Source organism: Alnus glutinosa, chromosome 2 (genome assembly GCF_958979055.1).
Source record: "Alnus glutinosa chromosome 2, dhAlnGlut1.1, whole genome shotgun sequence".
Classification (NCBI taxonomy): Eukaryota; Viridiplantae; Streptophyta; class Magnoliopsida; order Fagales; family Betulaceae; genus Alnus; species Alnus glutinosa.
The window spans coordinates 7,767,345-7,787,262 of NC_084887.1; the positions used below are offsets into that span (position 1 = coordinate 7,767,345).

The 19,918-nt window shown below is 37.5% G+C and overlaps 1 protein-coding gene and 1 pseudogene across 1 annotated transcript; both read left to right on the forward strand.

Moving 5' to 3' along the window:
• The first annotated feature begins 209 nt into the window (after window positions 1-209).
• LOC133860249 (pentatricopeptide repeat-containing protein At5g65560-like) lies at window positions 210-8,980 on the forward strand (annotated as a pseudogene).
• Window positions 8,981-11,106: 2,126 nt separating this feature from the next.
• On the forward strand, window positions 11,107-16,089 carry LOC133860250 (uncharacterized). The gene is made up of 5 exons (XM_062295889.1): window positions 11,107-11,197; window positions 11,315-13,565; window positions 13,657-13,742; window positions 13,890-14,428; window positions 15,919-16,089. Exons 1-5 carry the CDS (start codon window positions 11,107-11,109, stop codon window positions 16,087-16,089), a joined length of 3,138 nt encoding a protein of 1,045 aa, XP_062151873.1.
• Window positions 16,090-19,918: the final 3,829 nt, after the last annotated feature.

The following is a 19,918-nucleotide window of genomic DNA, read 5'->3' on the forward strand; positions in this document are numbered from 1 at the left end:
AACGAAATTTGACTATAGAAAGTGATTTGTTGGTTTTGCATGTTCCAAAAACTTTTGAGTTTATTTCGATACCACGAAAAATTAGTTTTAAATCAGATATATATATATTTTTTTTAGAGGAATTATAAATCAGATAAATAATTGAGATGAAGGTCTGATTTGACATTATTCCTTGTTCCTTAACAACAATGAAAAAGAAAAGAGCCTTGTAGAAATGATTTCTAATCCCCTGAAGCCCCCACTCTCTGTTCTGAAAATACAAACACACCGAAAATGAAAAAGCTTTACTGCATGAGCAAGATCATTTCTTCTTCTCCTCAAAACCTCCCAAGTGTTTCTTTAACTTTAGCTTCTCTCTTCTCCCCCAAAACCCAGAACCCACCATCTTCTTCTTCTTCTTCCTCCACTTCTCTCTACCACCGAATCCAAATCATCCGAAACCCAAAGGTCTCAGTCATTCCAGTGCTCGAGCAATGGGTCAATGAGCAACGACCCGTCAACGAGCAAGAAATCCGATCACTGGTTCGAATCATGAAGGACTTTAGGCGCTTCAGTCACGCTCTCGAGGTACATTTTTCTCTCACCCCATTTCTTATTTACTTCTCTTTTCTTGGGTAACTGAAGAATTTTATTCATTAAATGGATTCACACCCATTTCGTTTCACTCCACATCGCGTCGCATAGATTAATTCTTGTAACTTGTTCGTGCTTAATTTAGTTATTTAAAGCAATATTTACTTTTTCCAACCCAGATAATTTTGTTGTTTTCAGAAAAAAGATGAACTTAATTGTATGGAATGTAAATTGTGCGTATTTTGCTGGTTCTAACTGTGGAAATTTTCTTCATTAGTTTGCCACTTCGTTTACGGAATTTGTTCCTGGGTAACCGTCGATTTAAATTCGTTGCCATTTATTATTATTATTATTTTTTGGATAAGTAAGGGAAATATCATTAAAAAAAAAATGCAAAGCGCAGTCAAGTATACATGGAGTATACAAGAGAAGCGTCTAAGATGGAGAAGAAACAAGAACAAGAAAATCATGAAAGCTGATCAATAAGAGAGCTAGAAAGAATAAGAAAATCATGAAAGCTGATCAATAAGAGAGCTAGAAAGAACAAGAAAATCATGAAAGCTAATCAATAAGAGAGCTAGGAACACAGTAGTCCAAGTGAACAAAGAATAAAAAAAGAAAGTTTTTAGCTCCCCAATCGTCCTTTCTTTGTTTTCGAAGTTTTTATAATTTTGTTTCCTCTACAAGCACCACAAAAGGCAAGAAGGAACCATCTTCCACACAACAACACTTCGAGAATGACCACCCGTCCACTAGTAAGCAAATAAATTTACCACCCGAAGAGGCATAACCCAAGACAAACTGAAGCAGCTGAAGATGGCATTCCATAAGGCATGAGCAACCTCACAATGGAGGAGAAGGTGGTCCACAGTCTCCCCATTCATTTTGCACATACAACACCTATCATTTTGCACATCTAAGGTAAAGATCTTCCCTAGCGCCACTGACCAAGCAAAAAAAACCACTTTCAAGGGAACTTTGGTCCGCCAAATACTTCTTCAAAGGAAAGGATCTTCCTCTTTGCATGCAAGGACCTTATAGAAAGAACTAATAACAAACTTCCCTTTGTGAGGAGTACACCAAAGCTTGTCGTCTCCTTCACTTCTCACTCTAATGAAATACAACAAGGTGAAGAAGGAAGCCAAGATGCTCACCTCCTAGTCGTGGGCCGCTTGAATAAAGCTGACGTCCCACAGAAGGGAACCACTCTCCGAAACCAAGTGAGCTGCAACAAGTGCATCCTTGTCAAGCAATGCCATATAAAACCGGAAAAGCTTCTTTGAGGGTCATCTCTCCACACCGCACACCATGCCAAAATCTGATCCTGGACCCATGTCCTAAAATAAATTTGGTATGACTACAAAACAAATTCCACCCCTTATATACTTCCAAAGCCCCACTCAATGAGACCCTGGGGGATCTAAGGAGAGGGACCAAAGAGTCGAAAGCAAGGTCATCCAACCTTGGCTGCCAACTACATGGTTCAGCAAATAAGGTCTCATAGAACTGAGCAACATAATCCTAATAACTGGCTAATTGGAAGAAACAGAGCCGTTGACAGAGAGAGACTCGATGGCATTGAACCTCCTATTTCAGTTGGTTACCCGATGAAAATTTTTAGTGCATTTATCACTCTCTTTAAGCCAGAGAACTTTAGACTTTTGTCTCCAACTGATCTTCTCCTGAAGAATAGTATTTTCTAGATCTCTAACAACCAAACATTTCCTCACCTTCGGGAGCTAATCTATGTTCTTACTTGAATCTGTCAAGAGCACTCAACTCTAGCTTCCATACGAGCTTGTTTAAGAACCTCCCCATTACCAAATTCTTGCTCGTTCCACCCCTTAAGATCAACCTTTAAGGCCTTAAGCTCTTGCTCCTTCTCATCATTTCTGGCTACAATATCCTCAAACAAGGCCAAAAGCTGTCCTTCGAAACCATCACACGAAAGCCCCACCAAGTGACTGAACTCCTGAACCAACTGCAATACCCAATTTGAAGACCGCTTCCCAGACTTCCCCCTAAACTTGTCTGCTGGACAGTAAGACAAAGGAATAGGCTCCTCCTCCGGAAACAAGTCCAATTCCATACAACTCCTTTGGCCCAAGTCAGGAGATGAGGGAGAGGTGTGAGTAAATGGGACAGCCACCAAAGAATCCTCTGGAGAGCTCTGAGGACTAAGAATGGGGACATGCTGCACAACACATGGCACAACACCACAAGAAAAGGCACCCGAAGAACCCAACCAGCCCAAACAATCACAGCTTCACTAGAAACCATTGAGGCTTTATCGGCAGAAACCAAAAGCGCTTCTGGACCCAAGGCTATCTCTAGCAGAGGTTGAAAATCGGCAGGATATGACCTAGAAGCCAGCTCCGGCTGAGGATAAGAGCTCGCCGGAATAGGAACACTAGGGAAAGGAGGCGGCAAGACGAAAACCGAGCCACCGGCATCCTTTGGCTTTGTTGGAGGCGACCCAACAACCCCAACACCGCCAGACCCCTTCGCCAGAATCACGCCTTCCACCGGTAACACATCGGTAGGATCTAGCCCTGAAAACAACTCCGGTAGAGGAGAAGAGTCTGCATACGTACCAATAGAGGAGCTCACCAGAACAGAAACTCCGGAAAACAGAGGCGGCAAGACAAAAACCGAGCCACCGACAACCTTTGACTTGCCAGATACGACCCAACAGTCCCAACAACGCCAGACCCCATCGGCGGAACCAAGCCATCCACCGGAAGCACAACTGGCAACGTAGAACCTTGTAACTCTCTAGGCTTCAGGTCGTGTGAGTTGGGCTTAGGGTTCTTCTGAGCCCAACGCCATTTATTATTATTATTGTAACTTTTTTTTATTAGGGCATGTAAATTATATTTGCTATCTGAACTATGGAACAAAACTAAGGTAGTCTTCAGTGTTTATTTTGTAGCTTTATTGTGCCAAATGTTTCCCATTTGTGATATGAATTCTTAGCTTACCCTTTAATTTGGTTTTTGAGACATTCACCTTTGCTATGCTGGTTCATGTAGCACATACTAGGTGAGGTTGAAACCATTGATGGACTGCAGTAGCGCCAAAAATCTGATTACTTATCGAGTTTTCAGATAATTGTTGACTAAGTGAGACTAGGAGTTAGCTTCGATTGTAAAGAACGGTAGTGGCTTTAAGTTTTGTATAGGATTTGATCCAGTAATTATATATGTGTTTGTGCACTTTAAGCAGGCATTAATGATTTCACAGTATGGAGGGCAATTTTGGCACTCTGCCATGACAAAATGGTTGAATTGCCCTCTCCAGCTATTTTTCTTCTGATGGCTGATTTTTTCATCATATCCAGATGAAGTGGATCTATATGCACTATCCTGAATCCTAACCCCTACTTGTTATTACTGCAAGTTCCTAATTTCTCTTTCATGTCATTCAGATATCTCAGTGGATGACTGATCGTAGGTATTTCAAACTATTCCCAGTTGATGTTGCGCTAAGGATAGAATTAATTCACAGAGTTCATGGACTAGAGGCTGCAGAATATTACTTTAATAATCTTTCAAACCATCTGAAAAGAGATAGGATATATGGTGCTCTTCTCAGTGGCTATGTTCGAGAGAAATCCGTTGATAAAGCTGAAGCCATTATGCAAAAAATGAGAGAAATGGATATGGCAGCATCATCTTTTCCGTACAACATGTTGATTAACCTTTACTCTCAAACTGGAGAACATGATAAAATCGACATGTTAATGCAAGAGATGGAAAGGAAGGGAATACCTCAAGATAAGTACACCATGCTAAACCGAATGGCTGCTTACGTTGCAGTATTTGACATTTCTGGGATGGAAAGGATTTTGAATAGGATGGAGGATAAGCACTTTTTTGTTAGTTGGAAAGTGTATTCCATGGCAGCAAGTGGGTATCTGAAAGTAGGGTTGATTGAAAAGGCTCTTACAATGCTGAAAAAAATGGAGGAAAACATGCCCCTTCTGAGGAGGAAACTGGCATTAAAGTTTCTTCTTACTCATTATGCAAACACTGGCCATAAGAAGGAGCTTTACAGAGTCTGGAATATGTACAAGCCATCAAAAGAACTAATAGATGGACCAATTGATGGACCATATGCCTGCATGGTTTCATCTCTTGCAAAGCTGGGCGATATTGAGGGGGCTGAGAAGATCTTTGAGGAGTGGGAGACCCATTGCACCATGTATGACTTTCGGGTATTGAATAGCCTTCTTGCTGCTTACTGCAAAAATGGTCTCTGCGAAAAGGCAGAATCAGTTGTAGAGAAGGCTGTAGAAGGAAGAACACCTTATTCCAGTACATGGGGTGTGTTAGCCGTAGGTTACATGGAGGATAAGAACATGCCCAAGGCAATTGAGATGTTGAAGAAGGCACTGTTGATTGGAAGAGAAGGTTGGCGACCAAATTCTATTACTTTGGCCAACTGTCTCGATTACTTAGAAGAGCAAGGGGATGTTGAAGGAATGGAAGAATTCTTAAGACTATTAAAGAACTCGGGCCCTTTGAGCAGGGAAATGTATCATAGTTTGCTGCGGACATGTGTCAGAAATGGAAAATCAGTTTCTGAGATTCTTGATCAGATGAAAATTGATGGTTTCACTGCTGATGTAGAAACAGAGAGGATACTTGGAACTTAAAGGAATCCTAGGAATATGTGAGCCTAAAAGGTTATAGCTGGTTCAAAAGAGCTCAAAATTCCAGCATGCCATCAATATAGAATTTTGAATTCCCTCTTACTTATCACCATGGCCCTTTGGGGGGGGGTTTTTCTGGACATCTTTGTTTGGCCAATCATATCTCACTATGCTCAGCCCCAATAGTGTTGTGATGGGTCTGTGTAACAAGAGGCATCAACAGGGTCCTATACCCCCAGCATGTTGGTTCTGTATAACCAGAGCTGATATACTGGATGATACAGTCCTTCAAATGCATTTAGACTAGAGATTTTTTTTTTTAGATTTATTATTTTTTTTTTAAAGATGTTATTGGAAAAGAATTATTATGTACTAATGTTTGAATTTTAATCACTCTTATACATGCAAAGCAAAATGGAAATTAGGTGGGACAAAAAATTCTTTTAATTCAGCCTATTAAATTGACTTCGATTCTAAGAGCACATAATTTTTAAATATATATTTAAAAATATACGTAAAAATCACATGCTCTAAGAGCTAATGTTAGTTTACATTAAAAATGCATGTAAGATTTACATGATGCTCTAAAAACAAATGTTAATTTAATAAATTGTGTACTGTTTAATTTTATCCACCCAAGTTGAGGAAAACTTTGTTCATTATATATGGTCCAAATCCAAAACTACTGAATTATGCTCAGCACTTTGAACAAAATATTTCACCAAAGTCCACTAAATTGCGAAACGCTGATGAATTAAGAAATTAAAAAAAAAAAAAAAAAAAAGAAGCAAAAGAGCAAATACATTAAAATATTCTTGTCTTATGCTTTTTATTTATTTATTATTATTATTATTGCCAAGTCTTCTTTCTTGTCTTATGCTTGAAGTCTCCAACATTCGCCCTTTGAAAATTTCGCTCTAATTTCTTCTAGCCGAATTTGAAAACCCAAGATTGGGCTTACCCGTTCTCTTGTTCAAACGTTCAAGCCCATACTAATTCATGGGCCTCACCCAAATGGCCCATTAAAACCCTTAAACCCTAAAACCCCTCCCATGCCTCTCTAGTCGATTTCAGCTCTCTCGACGAGATGAAGCTTCTTCGCTCAAATCCATGGCGTGGCTATGGAATTTCGAGGGTCTTCAGTGCAGTCTTCTACTCCACCGAAACCCTACGCAGGAATCCACCCCCAATGGACGCTCTCCACCATCGGATTTGGCGGGCCGGAGATCCTAGGGTTCCGATCATTCGAGTCATCGACCAGTGGCTCGAGGAAGGACGAGCTATCGAGGAATCCGAACTCTTTAGAACCATGAAGCAGCTTCGCAGCTTCCGTCGTTACGGGCACGCTCTAGAGGTTTCATTTCCCATATATATGTATGCGTATATGTATGTGTGGTGTAACTGTGTATGTGTATTATGTATATGGGTATGTACGGACGTGCATTTTGGCTAATGGAAGAATGAGTATTGGGGTATATATTCAAGTGTTTGAATTTCATTGTGTAAATATGGAACTCTAAATTTGTTGCGGAGAAATAATGTATTGGTGTCAAACAAGAGTTTCAATAAAATGCCGTAGCTGAGCTTGGTGCTGTTGGAGCTGTACAGGAAATCAGTGCTGGTTGTGTTTGTTAGCTTGGCTTTGTGTTGGGAGTTTTCTGCAGTTTTTGCAGATTATTTTCTCTGGGATTATTTTGGGAGGTTCTGTTAGTTCTGTTGGTTTTCATGTTTGTTGTCTCCCTGTATGTGAGGTTCTATCTGTTTGGGAGTTTGGGTGTTTAGTTGCTGTTTGTATATAGCAGTAATTGTTTGTTGATCCTTTTTGGGGGGTTTGTCCCTATCTAGGATGTTGGTTCCAGTGTTTACTGGAGAGTTGTCTTTGAGTTTGGATTATAACAGTTTCAATAAAAAATTGAACAAACGAAATCACATAGAAAAACTGTTATATATAACTTAATACATATCTCAAGTCATATTATTGCCTTAACACCACCTTCTTTCATATGTCCATCCATGCCCAATAAAAAATGTGTACATGGTTAACTTTCTTTTTTGATCAATTTATTTCCACCAATGCCTACATGATTGCTGGTGTTCCTTCTCCACTCATTAACTCTCATATTTCCGCTACTTGAAACCTTGAGTTACATTAATGTTGGTTAGAACATAACTTTATATCTTTAGTACTGATAGTTGAAACTTGGTTTCCCCTATGAACATTGTCCACCCAGCCCACCCTTGTGTATGCTATTGTGGCTGAGGTTAATTAAAGAAGTCCTTCTAAGGAACTGCATGTTAAAGTGCCTTTCCACTCAATTATTGCCCTTTGGCATAATTTGATCATAATCTTTGTATTGATGCTTCGGGATATTGTTTTGTGTCAGATATGTGAATGGTTGCGTGACCAAATGAACCATGGCCGATCCCCTGGAGACACTGCAATTCGGCTGGATTTGATCTCAAAAGTTCATGGCCTGGAAGAAGCAGAGAAGTATTTTGATAGCATCCCAGACAGTTTGAGAATCCTACAGGTATATGGAGCTCTTTTAAACTGCTATGCTGAGCATAAATCTCTGGATAAAGCAGAGGCCACCATGCAGAAGATGAGGGAGTTAGGTTTTCTGAATACATCTCTGTCTTATAACGTTATGTTAAACCTATATTCCCGGATAGGTAAAACTGAGAAACAGGACATTATAATACAAGAGATGGAAGAGAAGGGCATTGAGTGGGATATGTTCACATTTAACATCAGGTTGAATGCTTATGCAGCCACTTCTGACATAGAGGGAATGGAGAAGCTTCTAATGAAGATGGAAGCGGATCCTGTAATCACCATTGACTGGAATGCTTATGTTGTTGCAGCAAATGGGTACTTGAAAGCTGGCCTGCATGGAAAGACTTTGGAAATGCTGAAGAAAGCAGAGCAGCTCGTTAAAACTAGAACAAGGAGGTCTGCTTATGAAATGTTCCTTACTCTGTACACTGCTATTCAGAATAAAGACGAGGTGTATCGAATATGGAATTTGTACAGAGATATTGGGAAAGTCTTCAACTCAGGTTATCTTTGTATGATAAGCTCGTTAATGAAGCTAGATGACATTGATGGTGCCAAGAGGATCTTGGAGGAGTGGGAATCTGGGAGTGCATTCTTTGACATTCGGGTTCCCCGTGTGATGATCACTGGTTATTGCAAGAAGGGTCTTTTGGAAGAGGCTGAAGCATATATAAAGAGGCTTGCAGAGAGTGGGAGGGAGATGGACTCAATCACGTGGGAACGACTGGCAACTGGATATCGTGCGCACGGGCAGATGGAAAAGGCAGTGGAGACAATTAAGAAAGCATTCTTGGCAGGTGGAGCACGATGGCAGCCAAACCGTTATATTTTGTGTTCATGTCTCGAGTACTTGAAAGAGCAGGGGAATTTGGAAGAGGCAGAGGAGATCTTGAGGTTACTTAAAGAACAATGTCATTTATCAACAGATGTAGATGAAAGATTACTAAAATACATTCGCAGTGAAAACCCACGTTCCAGTGCGTTTGATCATTTGAAAGGAGCTGATCAGATGGAAGGGGATGATTGATCAGGATGTAGATTGTGAGACTCAGGGGGTAATGGACCTCAAGTCTGATGGCAGCAGCTGAATTATTTGTAAAGCTATGAGAAGTATTTAATTGAATTGCCAACAAATGGTGAAATGAATTACCTAATCTATAGCTTTTTGTATGGCATGATTCAACTCGTGGCTGCTAGTTTAGATTTACCAATTATGCGTTTTGCAAAATGGAGTCTTCCCCCTAGTAATTTTTTCTCCTATTTGTCCCTCTCGACCTAAAACTCAATTCTCATTCCATTGTTCGTCATTTCTTTGTATAAGCAGGATAAGATCGACCCCCCATATCGATTGCAAGCCCATACACTTCATTTCCTTCCTTCGATTGATGAGCATTCATGTGATGACATTGCGCCACACACGTTTACCGAACCCACAATGAAACAATATATATATATATATATCATCGTTAATATATTTAACACATGCAATACAATCCCATCAACATCCACTTATGAATGTGTAATATTTAGACAATCTATGTTTTTTATGTTATGAATTTGTAATATTATTATTATTATTATTATATTTTTATGTTGAATTTGTAATTTACGTTTTTTTATGTTTGTTGGCTTGATTGTTATGTTCATTGAATCGTGGATAAAAAACATAAAGGGTATTTCTTTTGAGCATTGATTACTATGAATAGTTTGAGGTCGTATCCATCATCCTAATTTTTTTTCTCGACTTCACATATTTTCGGTGTCGCATTATATTTTCAAAACAAACTCAAAAAACTAAAAATTGGTCAAAATTATTTTTAAAAGCTTTTAAAATAGGCTCGTTACCTATTTGTAGATAGTGGATAATAATCGCACTAAATAACCAAGCAGATGCAGATGAAGATATCTAAATTAAAGTGATATTCGCATGTACACCCCTACTCCAAAACACCTTTTTTGTCATGAAGTTAATTCCATGAGAACGGGAGTAAAGCACATGATGCCCATATTTGTCATACAATCCGCCAAGCAGATGCCAACAATCAAACTAGAGATGAATGTCCTGACTGTCACCCACATCAAAATGAATAAAGCTTTTCACGTCATCGATCTGGTTTGACACTAATATAATTAATTTCGTGTTGAATTCACAGATCGTATAAAAAATTGTCCATGTTACCTCTTAGGCCCTAGTCTTCTACATTTGACATTATCTTTTTTGCCTTTTTCCTTCCTGAACGGGACCGGATTTTCATATAGGCTGTTAAGTTACTAGTGGTCATAACATCAATTCACAACCAAGAGAAAAGTGATTCTTTTTCCCCACACTATATATTTTCAAACCACAAGCTTTACAATGAACAGAAATAATAAAATCAACGAACATTTTTCAAAACGGCGGCGGTTGGTCTTTGCTTCTCACGGGGTTGAACTAAAAGCACCTCTTTTTAGATATATAATGAGTCCTTCGGCCTAAACTGCATTGATTTATTTTCAAAATTTATTTCAAATAGAATTTAATTATTTATCATGTACAAAGATCCCGTTAAGCATCGATCCATATCCAAATAGCTAAAGCAACCAAATCAATACTAAAATTCGTTTATTTCGGTGTAAAATTTTTTTTTTACAGGAAAAAATGGTCAATTTATTTGATTATGGGCAAGCATGTCGACAAACTCGATAAAGTTGTGAACAAGAACATGTTAAAACATGAATGTGAAAGAAAAGAAAAGGGATTTGAACCCTAAATTGTCTAGGTTTTTCATAAAAAAAATTAAAAAAAAAAAAAAAATTGTCTAGGTTTAAGCATGAAAATGTCACCAATCATGGAGGCTGCTAAGGATAGAAGGGAAAGGGATTCAAAACCTAGTAGAACGTTGGGAAAGAAGTTTTGGAAGTTGTGAAGCCACGTGTTTCTGGAGTAGAAGGCTGAGAGTTGGTGCGGGCCAGTTGGATGGATAAGAGGATTACGTGTCAAGTTGTAAGCAGTTGAGTTGGTTTTGCTTAATAATAGTTAGACAGTTGGGCTTTCAGTTGTAATAACAGTTAGTCAGTTTGGGCTTATTGTAGTTATAAAAGGCCCGTTTCAATTGTAATAAGGCATTGAAGAAGAATTTGATAGTTTGTAGCTAATCATAGAAGGAGGCCCGATCTACCTCGAAACAGATCAGCTTTGTATCTTTCATTCCATATTCAATACAATTCCATATTATTCACTGAATTCACTCTATCTTTCATTACAAAATTACTACAATATCCTTGAGACGTATAGGTGTGTAACAAATTTGGTATCAGAGCAGTCTTTCTTGGAGAAGCAAGTATGGCGGATGGTACTCGAATGAATCAAATGGCCGAAACTTTGGCTGCATTGAAGAAAATAGTAGACATAAATGAAGAAATCAAGAAACAGTGTGATGCTGAGACTAATAAGAAGTTTGAAACTATTACCTCTGACTTCAAGAAAATTCAGTGCGACTTTCAAACTGAGTTCAAGATTATCCAAAATCAGTTGAAATAGTTGCTTCCAGTTGTGCCGTTGACTACTGGCAAGGAGAAGGAAAATCCAGTTCTCATTGAAGCAGCACTTGCAAAAGATAAAGTAGCAGTTCAAAACATTAACCCAGTTGTGCCACAGGAAAATATGGGTTACCAGTTGCAAGATTGCAGGGACGCAAGAAGATTGCACTTTCCGGATGATCATGTGGGAGGAACTAGTTGTCAAGAAAATCTGAATCTTGATTTTTCTTTTAAGAAATGTCCTGAAGTTCTACAACAGCCCTTCAGCAATGTGGCCTGGCAGCAGAGAGGAGATCCCAGAAGACAGTTTGCGGGTGAATTCCGGACAAGGCTGCACAATTTTGATAATGTACATACAAGAGTGGAGCAAAATGTGGAGGATTCCAGTGGTATAATTCCCAGGTCAGTCCGAATTGATTTTCCTCGGTTTGATGGGAATGACCCAACTGATTGGTTGTATAGGGTTGAGCAATATGTTGAGTTTTATAATACTTCCTATAGACAACTTTTCCGTTTGATTGCTATTCATATGGAAGGGAGGGCATTGGTTTGGTATCAAGACATTTGTGATTCCTCTCAATTTCACTCTTGGGAGGGTTTCACTAGGGCTGTATTAACTCGTTTTGGCCCTTCTTCATATGACGATCCCATGGAGACTTTGATGAGGCTTCGACAGTATTCTACTATGGAAGACTATAAAGGGAAGTTTGAATCTATTAGTAATCGATTGAAGGGTATTTCTGATTTTAATCGATTGAGCTGTTTTCTTAGTGGGCTCAAAGATGAAATTCGGATTCCTGTGAAGATGTCCAATCCAGGTACCTTGTTGGAAGCATACAGTTTGGCAAAAATGCAAGAAGAAAATGTTTTGGCCAATCGGAGGAATTTTAGGAATGCTAATCCTAATTACAGTGGCTCAAATTCTCAGAGGGTTAATAGTAGCAATGTTGTTCAGAATAATTTTTCTTCTGGGCAGAATAGTGGGAGTATTCCAAAGGCTGTGGTGCCTGTTCAGAAAATTTCCCCGTTACAAATGGAGGAAAGAAGGAAGAAAGGCTTATGCTACAATTGTGATTCTAAGTGGAATCCGGGGCACCGTTGTGTGGCTCCTAAATTGTTTTTGCTTGAACATGTGGAGGTTGGGGAAAATGAATTTTTTGCAGACAGCCCTGCATCAGTACCAGTGGATCCGATGTCGGATTTAATTGAATTTTCTGATGGTGAAATTGTTCCAGAAATTTCATTACACGCTGTTACAGGATCTATTCATCCAAAAACTATGCGAGTAAGTGGGTATCTTGGTAATCTAAAGGTGGTGATTCTCATTGATAGTGGGAGTACTCATAATTTCATGGATGCTGCGTTGATTCATAAATTGCAGTTTCTGATCAATAGGGCAAGTGTAGTCAGGGTTCAAGTTGCTAATGGTGAGGTGATTGTTAATGGGGGGAAATGTGATGGAGTTAAAGTGTCTGTGCAGGAACAGAGTTTCACTTTTGACTCTTATGTTATTGTATTGGCTGGTTGTGATATAGTCCTTGGTATACAATGGATGTTGACTTTAGGTCCTATTTTGTGGAATTTTAAGGATCTTACTATGGAGTTTACACTGGGACAGCAGCATTGTTTGTTACAAGGATTGGCAGCGGCTCGGTTGTGGGAAGAATCAGACCTGAGTATTTCACAAACTATGAGTAATAAAGGGCTATTGCTGCAATTATTGGAGAATGTAGAGACTTCTGTAATTCCTATGGAAGATACAGATTTTACAGAATTACTTAAACTTTTTGAAGATGTGTTTGCTGAGCCTCAGGGACTGCCACCCAGTCGGTCTCATGACCATGCTATCATTCTTAAAAATGATGCTAAGCCAGTGTGTGTTCGTCCATACCGTTATCCTTATTTTCAAAAGGAGGAGATAGAAAAAATTGTTCGGGAATTATTAGATTCAGGGGTCATTATCCTGAGTCAAAGCCCTTTTTCTTCTCCTGTTTTGCTGGTCCGGAAGGCAGATGGGTCTTGGCGGATGTGTATGGACTACAAGGCTTTAAATAATGAGACAGTGAAGGATAAGTTCCCGATTCCAGTAATCGATGAACTATTGGACGAACTGCATGGCTCTAGAATTTTTTCTAAACTGGATTTGCGTTCAGGTTATCATCAAATTAGAGTTCGACCGGAGGATGTGCCCAAAACAGCTTTTAGAACTCATGAGGGTCACTATGAGTTCTTAGTCATGCCATTTGGGCTGACGAATGCCCCGTCAACATTCCAAAGTTTAATGAACGATATTTCTCGCCCTTATTTGCGGAAATTTATCTTGGTTTTTTTTTGACGATATATTGGTGTATAGCAAGAATAAACAGGAGCATCTGTGGCACTTGGAGCTTACTTTGGATATTCTACGGAAGCACCAACTGTATGCTAAGAGAAGTAAATGTCAGTTTGGTTGTCCTGCAATTGATTATTTAGGACATATCATTTCTGCTGAAGGGGTGAAAGCCGATTGTGCTTAACTTCGGGCTATGGTTGAGTGGCCTATTCCTAAAACTGTGAAAACTCTACGGGGTTTTTTGGGTTTAACAGGTTACTATCGCAAGTTTATCAGAGGATATGGAGCTATTGCTGCGGTTTTAACGAATTTACTTGAGAAGAATGCCTTTAAGTGGACAGAGGAGCATACAAGGGCTTTTGAGGAGCTGAAACAAGCAGTCACTCATCCGCCTATATTGGCCTTACCGGATTTTAATTTGCCTTTCGACATCGAATGTGATGCTTCGGGTAAAGGCATTGGTGCAGTCCTTATGCAATGTCAAAGACCAATTGCTTTTTTCAGTCAAGGACTGAAGGGTCGATTTTTTTCTATGTCGACTTATGAGAAAGAATTGGTGGCACTAGTGTCAGCTGTGAAGAAATGGCGGCCTTATCTTTTGGGTCATCCATTTAAAATAAAGACGGATCATCAAAGTTTTAAGTTCATTCTAGAACAGAAAATTGGAACTCCCATGCAGCAGAGATGGGTATCTAAACTTCTGGGCTATGATTTTATTGTGGAGTATAAGAAGGGTCAGGACAACAAAGTGGCTGATGCACTTTCTCGCAGAGATGAGGATGAATTTTTGGAGGTTTCTCTCTCTGTCATTTCTTATCCTACGACTATCAGATTTGAAAACATGTTCATCAATGACCAACCGGTTTTTTTTTTTTTTTTTTTTTTTTGTGGCACTTATTTAATTAATTTCCGTTCACAGGCTAAAAAGGAAAAGGTACGGAGGAGTTAACAAAAGTATGATAAAAAGCAAAAAGAAGAGACAACTGTGAGACACAAAATATAAAGTAGATTATGACATAAAGAATCGGTTGAGTAATTTACTTGAAAACATCTACTAAACTGAAAGGTGCTACACGTGAGAATTTTTTTTTTTTTTTTTTTTTTGTCACTTCTCAATATATATGGATATATAAAGAACATAAAGTAATTGGATAGAAAAGTTTACCTATTGAAATAACAAATTAATCTGCATATTTAAGGCTTGGAATTCCTCCTTCTAGGTTCAAATTGTGAAGACTCCATTTTCGCTAGCACTAGGGTTGGCCCTCCTTTGCAATCCAAACATGGGAGAAGCCTCGGCAGCTTTACTAATTGTCTCTATAGCTTGTGACCATAAATCGACAATTATCATGGAAGGCGATTCCTTGACATTGATCCTTGCCCTTCAACACAGCCTTTGACATATGATTGGAAGATTTCACCATTAGTTTCAAATATCCAAGGGGTGCTAACCCCCTTTCAGAGTTGATTAGCCTCCAAAATTTTAGAATAATATTAGTTAAATGATTAAACCAACGTCTTCCTTTTTAACTTAATATTTTGGGATAAGTTGTGATTTAACAAGGTATTAAAACAAAAGTCGTGACTTCGAACCTTGTTTCTGTCGATTTATCTTATTTTAATTAAATATTTCACTCGTTCATGGGTATCACTAATTAAGGGGGAGTTTGAGCTCACACGTGAGGAGAAATATTAGAATATTAGTTAAATGATTAAATCAACCTCCTATCAACTTAATCTTTTGGAATAAGTGGTGATTTAACTCAAAATCTATTGAAGGGTCAATCTTTGCACTCACAACTTAGCGAGATGGATCGCTTTAACTGGCTTTTTTGGTAGCATTCTTAAATGTATTTTCTCCTTACTAGACTTATGCTTTGTTTAGGCGTAAAATATTTTCTGTATTTTTCAGTGTTTGGTACCACCGAAAATGATGGTCAACGGAAATTATTTCTAGTTTGACTATAAAAGCCTTTTTAATTTTTGGAAAATGATTTACGGTTTTAAAAACTGTAAATCATTTTCTAGATTTACACTCTTTATTTTTGCACGCACATTTAGAAAAATCCGTCACCGCCGGGCATTGTAGTTTGTTGATGGCCCAAATCTACCGCCGAAGGTCCTCGAGTTTTGGTATTTGATAGCCAGAATTCGGCGACTAGATTTTGGCAAACAGTCTGGAATTCGACTGGTGTCAGAATCTTGCAATTTGCGCCGGAATCCGACGACGTCCGACCACCGTCATCAAATTCCGATTGACTAGATTTCGCCTAAATTGGTCAGAATCTGGCAATTTGTGTCGAATTTCGGTCACCTTCGTCGGAATCCAGCTATACTGGGCCAGATTTCGGTGAAACTGGTCGGAATTTAGTCATTGATGCTGTATTTTGGCCTCCATCGCTGGAATCCGGCAACAATAGCCGGTATCTGCTGAAAGTGGCCGGAATCCTGTAAAAGTGACTCGACTCAACCCACATAACCAATTTAATAAACATGTCGTGTTGGGTTGACTTGATCCAACTTGCATAACCCATTTAATTAACAAAATTTTTAATTATTGAGCATAAAAATGCCATTTTATATAAAGATATTTGCACAATAATTCTTAATTACTGAACACGAAAATGAATTACACTACCAAAGTTACACCTTTACAGTTAGGGGATGAGACCGAGGTATTTTTTTGTCTTGACTTTAGGGTTTTAATTTTTTAATAGCAAAAAGAAAAAAATAATTTATTCAAGTTATGCGGGTCACTTGTAAGTTAAGTGGGTTGACCAGAAATTAACTCATAGATATGGTTACCATTTAGCGGAAGGTTAAAAATCAAATAAAAAATGACTGATCTGTTTATTAATCGAGTTTGTATCTATACCTCATTTGCAGCATAACTCCCTATATTCACTTTAGTACAACGAAATTTTCCTTTAAAGAAAACATAACATTTTACTTCCCAGAGAATTCTTTGAATCACTTGATCTCGTTTTAGGATTGCCCCCATGTCTGATCTCGTTTCGATTCCTCTATAGATTATAAATCGAAGCACCAAATGTTGGCCTGCAAAATATTAGGTTTTAGATTCTTCTTGCACCAGTGAGGATTGAGGAGTGTCTGTCAGATTACATAGTAGTTTCATGACATTGCTCCACACACGTTAATTTACTGAACCCACAATCAAACAAAATATGCTCTCACCTGTGATTTTGTGAACCCTCATTGCAGCAGCTTTGCATCAGTAGCTAGTGCATTTTTTATGGCAAGCCAAGATATGAATGAATGCTTTGGAATTGATAGAGGAAACCAAAAAAGTAACTTCCACCACTCCTATGGGTGTACATGCGGCGGATATTAACCGCTCGCATCCGCTATCCGCTACCTGCTATCCGCTATTCACACATGCGAATTCGGTTAGTAAAAATAACTATCTGCATACCCTTTATATATATATATATATATGTATATATATTGTAGTTAATATATTTAACACAACACTATCAACATCTACTTATGAATGTGTTATATTTAGATAGTTTATGTTTTTTATGTTATGAATTTGTAATATTATTATTATTATTATTATTTTTATGTTGAATTTGTAATTTATGTTTTTTTATGTTTGTTGGCTTGATTGTTATGCTCATTGAATCGTATATATATATAAAAAGATGGTATTTTTGTGAGCATTGATTACTATAAATAGTTTGAGGTTGTATCCATCATTCCATTTTATTTTTCGACTCTACATATTTTCGTTGTCGCATTATATTTTCAAAACAAGTTAAAAAACTAAAAATCTGTTGAAATTATTTTTAAAAGCTTTTAAAATAGGCTCATTACCTATTTACAGATAGTGAATAATTACCGCACTAAATAACCGAGCAAATGCAGATGAAAATATCTAAATCAAAGTGATATCCGCATGTACACCCCCACTCCATAATACCTTTTTTGTCATGAAGTTCATTTCAAGTCTCATGACGGGAATAAATCACATGATGCCCATATTTGTACAATCCGCCAAGTGGATGACAATAATCAAACTAGAGATGAATGTCCCGACCATCACCCACATCAAAATGAATAAAGCTTTTCATATCATTGATCTGGTTTAATACTAATACTATTTTTTAAATTCAAATCCGATAATTTTATGTTAAAATCGAAGATCGTGCAAAAAATTGTCAATCTTGCTCCTTCAGCCTAATCTTCTACCTTTGACATTATCTTTTTGGCCTTTTCCTTCCTGAACGGGATTTTCATATTGGCTGTCAAGTTACTAGTGGTCATAACATCAATTCACAACCAAGAGAAAAGGAGATTATTTTTCCCCACACTATATATTTTCAAACCACAAGCTTTACAATGAACAAATTAAAAATAATCAAATCAACGGACATTTTTCAAAACGGCGGGGGTTGGTCTTTACTTCTCACGGGGTTGAACTAAAAGCTCCTCTCTTTAGATATATAATGAGTCCTCCTAAATTGCATTGATTTAATTTTAAAATTTATTTCAATTATAATTTAATTAGTTATCATGTACGAAGATCCCGTTAAGCATTTATCCATGGACGAATAGCTAAAGCAATCAAATCAACATTAAAACCCGTTTATTTCAGTGTAAAATATTTTTCTACAGGAAAAAATGGTTATTTATTTGACCATGGGTAAGCATGACGACAAATTCGATCAAGTTGTGAACAAGAACATGTTAAAACATGAATGTGAAAGAAAAGGAAAGAGATTTGAACCTTAAATTGTATAGGTTTTTCATTAAAAAAAAAAAAAAATGTCTGGGTTTTAGCATGAAAAACATGTTCAGCAATGACCAACACGTTTGTTTTGTTTTGTTTTGTGGCACTTATTTAATTAATTTCCGTACAAAGGCTAAAAGGAAAAGGTAAGGAGGAGCAAACAAAAGCATGATAAAAAGCAAAAGGAAGAGACAACTGTAAGACACAAATATAAAGTAGATTATCACGTAGAGAATCAGTTGAGTAATTTACTTGAAAACATCTACTAAGCTGAAAGGTGCCAAACGTGAGAATTTTTTATTTTTTATTACTTCTCAATATATATGGATATATAAAGATCATAAAGTAATTGGATAGAACAGTTTACCTATTGAAATAACAAATTAATCTGCATAATTAAGGCTTGGAATTCCTCCTTTACTACAAAAAAACAATGCATTAGCTACGTGGCTACAGTAGACATTACTGTTGCCATGTCGCCGTATAGCCACGTGCCATTTTTCAACGTGGCTAGATGTGGGAGAAAAGACGAAATAATATTTTGGGCACGTGTATTAAGTACATGTGACAATATTGCTGCATGTAAATATTACATGTGGCCATGTGGACATGTGTATTAATTACATGTGTCCACATGGCCACGTGTATTTATACATGTGGCCATATGGACATGTGTATTAATACACATGGCCATATGGCCACTTGAAAAGGTGCACGTGGCCACATGGCCTCGTGGAATTTGGACACATGGCTATATGTTCGCCACGTGAAAAAATACACGTTCTCAATCCGCCACGTGAAAAAATACATGTTCCCAATCCGCCACGTGTCACTATGCCACGGGGATTTTTTATTTTTTTAATTATAAAGAAAATAGTTCAATATAGTACAACCTTATTTCGACTCTCCTCATTTTGTCAAATCCAATATAAATCCTTGTATTTTAAATTTTTATTTTTATTTTCTTAAAAAAAACTATTAATAATTACTATATACATGCATAATGCACGTAAGCGGTTTAAAAACTATATACATGCATAATGACTCATATATACCATAACCTTAGATTTGTGCTCTCTCTCTCTCTCTCTCTCTCTATATATATATATATTTAGGGTTTATGGCTATATATAGTATATACACCTAGGGTTTGATTCTAGGGTTATGTACTATATGTAAATAGTATACTTAATTAGGGTTTACGGGTTTAGTTCCTTATATGGTATACTTATATGTAAACCATAACCCTAAATTAGAGTTTAGTAATATATATATATATATATATAGCACCAAATTTGGGTTTAGTTTTGTACACCATCGCCTTAAAAATCCTTGTACAAAAGAAAAATATATTAAAAAAATAAAAAATCTAGAATTAATACTATATACATGCATAATGTATATAAGCGGTTTAGAAACTATATACATGTATAATGACTCGTAAATATCGTAACCTTAGGGTTTATTGCTATATATAATATATACACTTTAGGTTTAGGTTTTAGGGTTCTGTGCTATATATAAATAACA

Coding starts and splice junctions, on each gene's coding strand:
- LOC133860250 (XM_062295889.1), top strand. CDS start 11,107: ATGGCGGATGGTACTCGAATGAATCAAATGGCCGAAACTTTGGCTGCA. Junction 11,198..11,314: donor TGAAGAAATCAAGAAACAGT/GTGATGCTGAGA, acceptor AGTTGCTTCCAG/TTGTGCCGTTGACTACTGGC. Junction 13,566..13,656: donor TTTGGGCTGACGAATGCCCC/GTCAACATTCCA, acceptor ATTGGTGTATAG/CAAGAATAAACAGGAGCATC.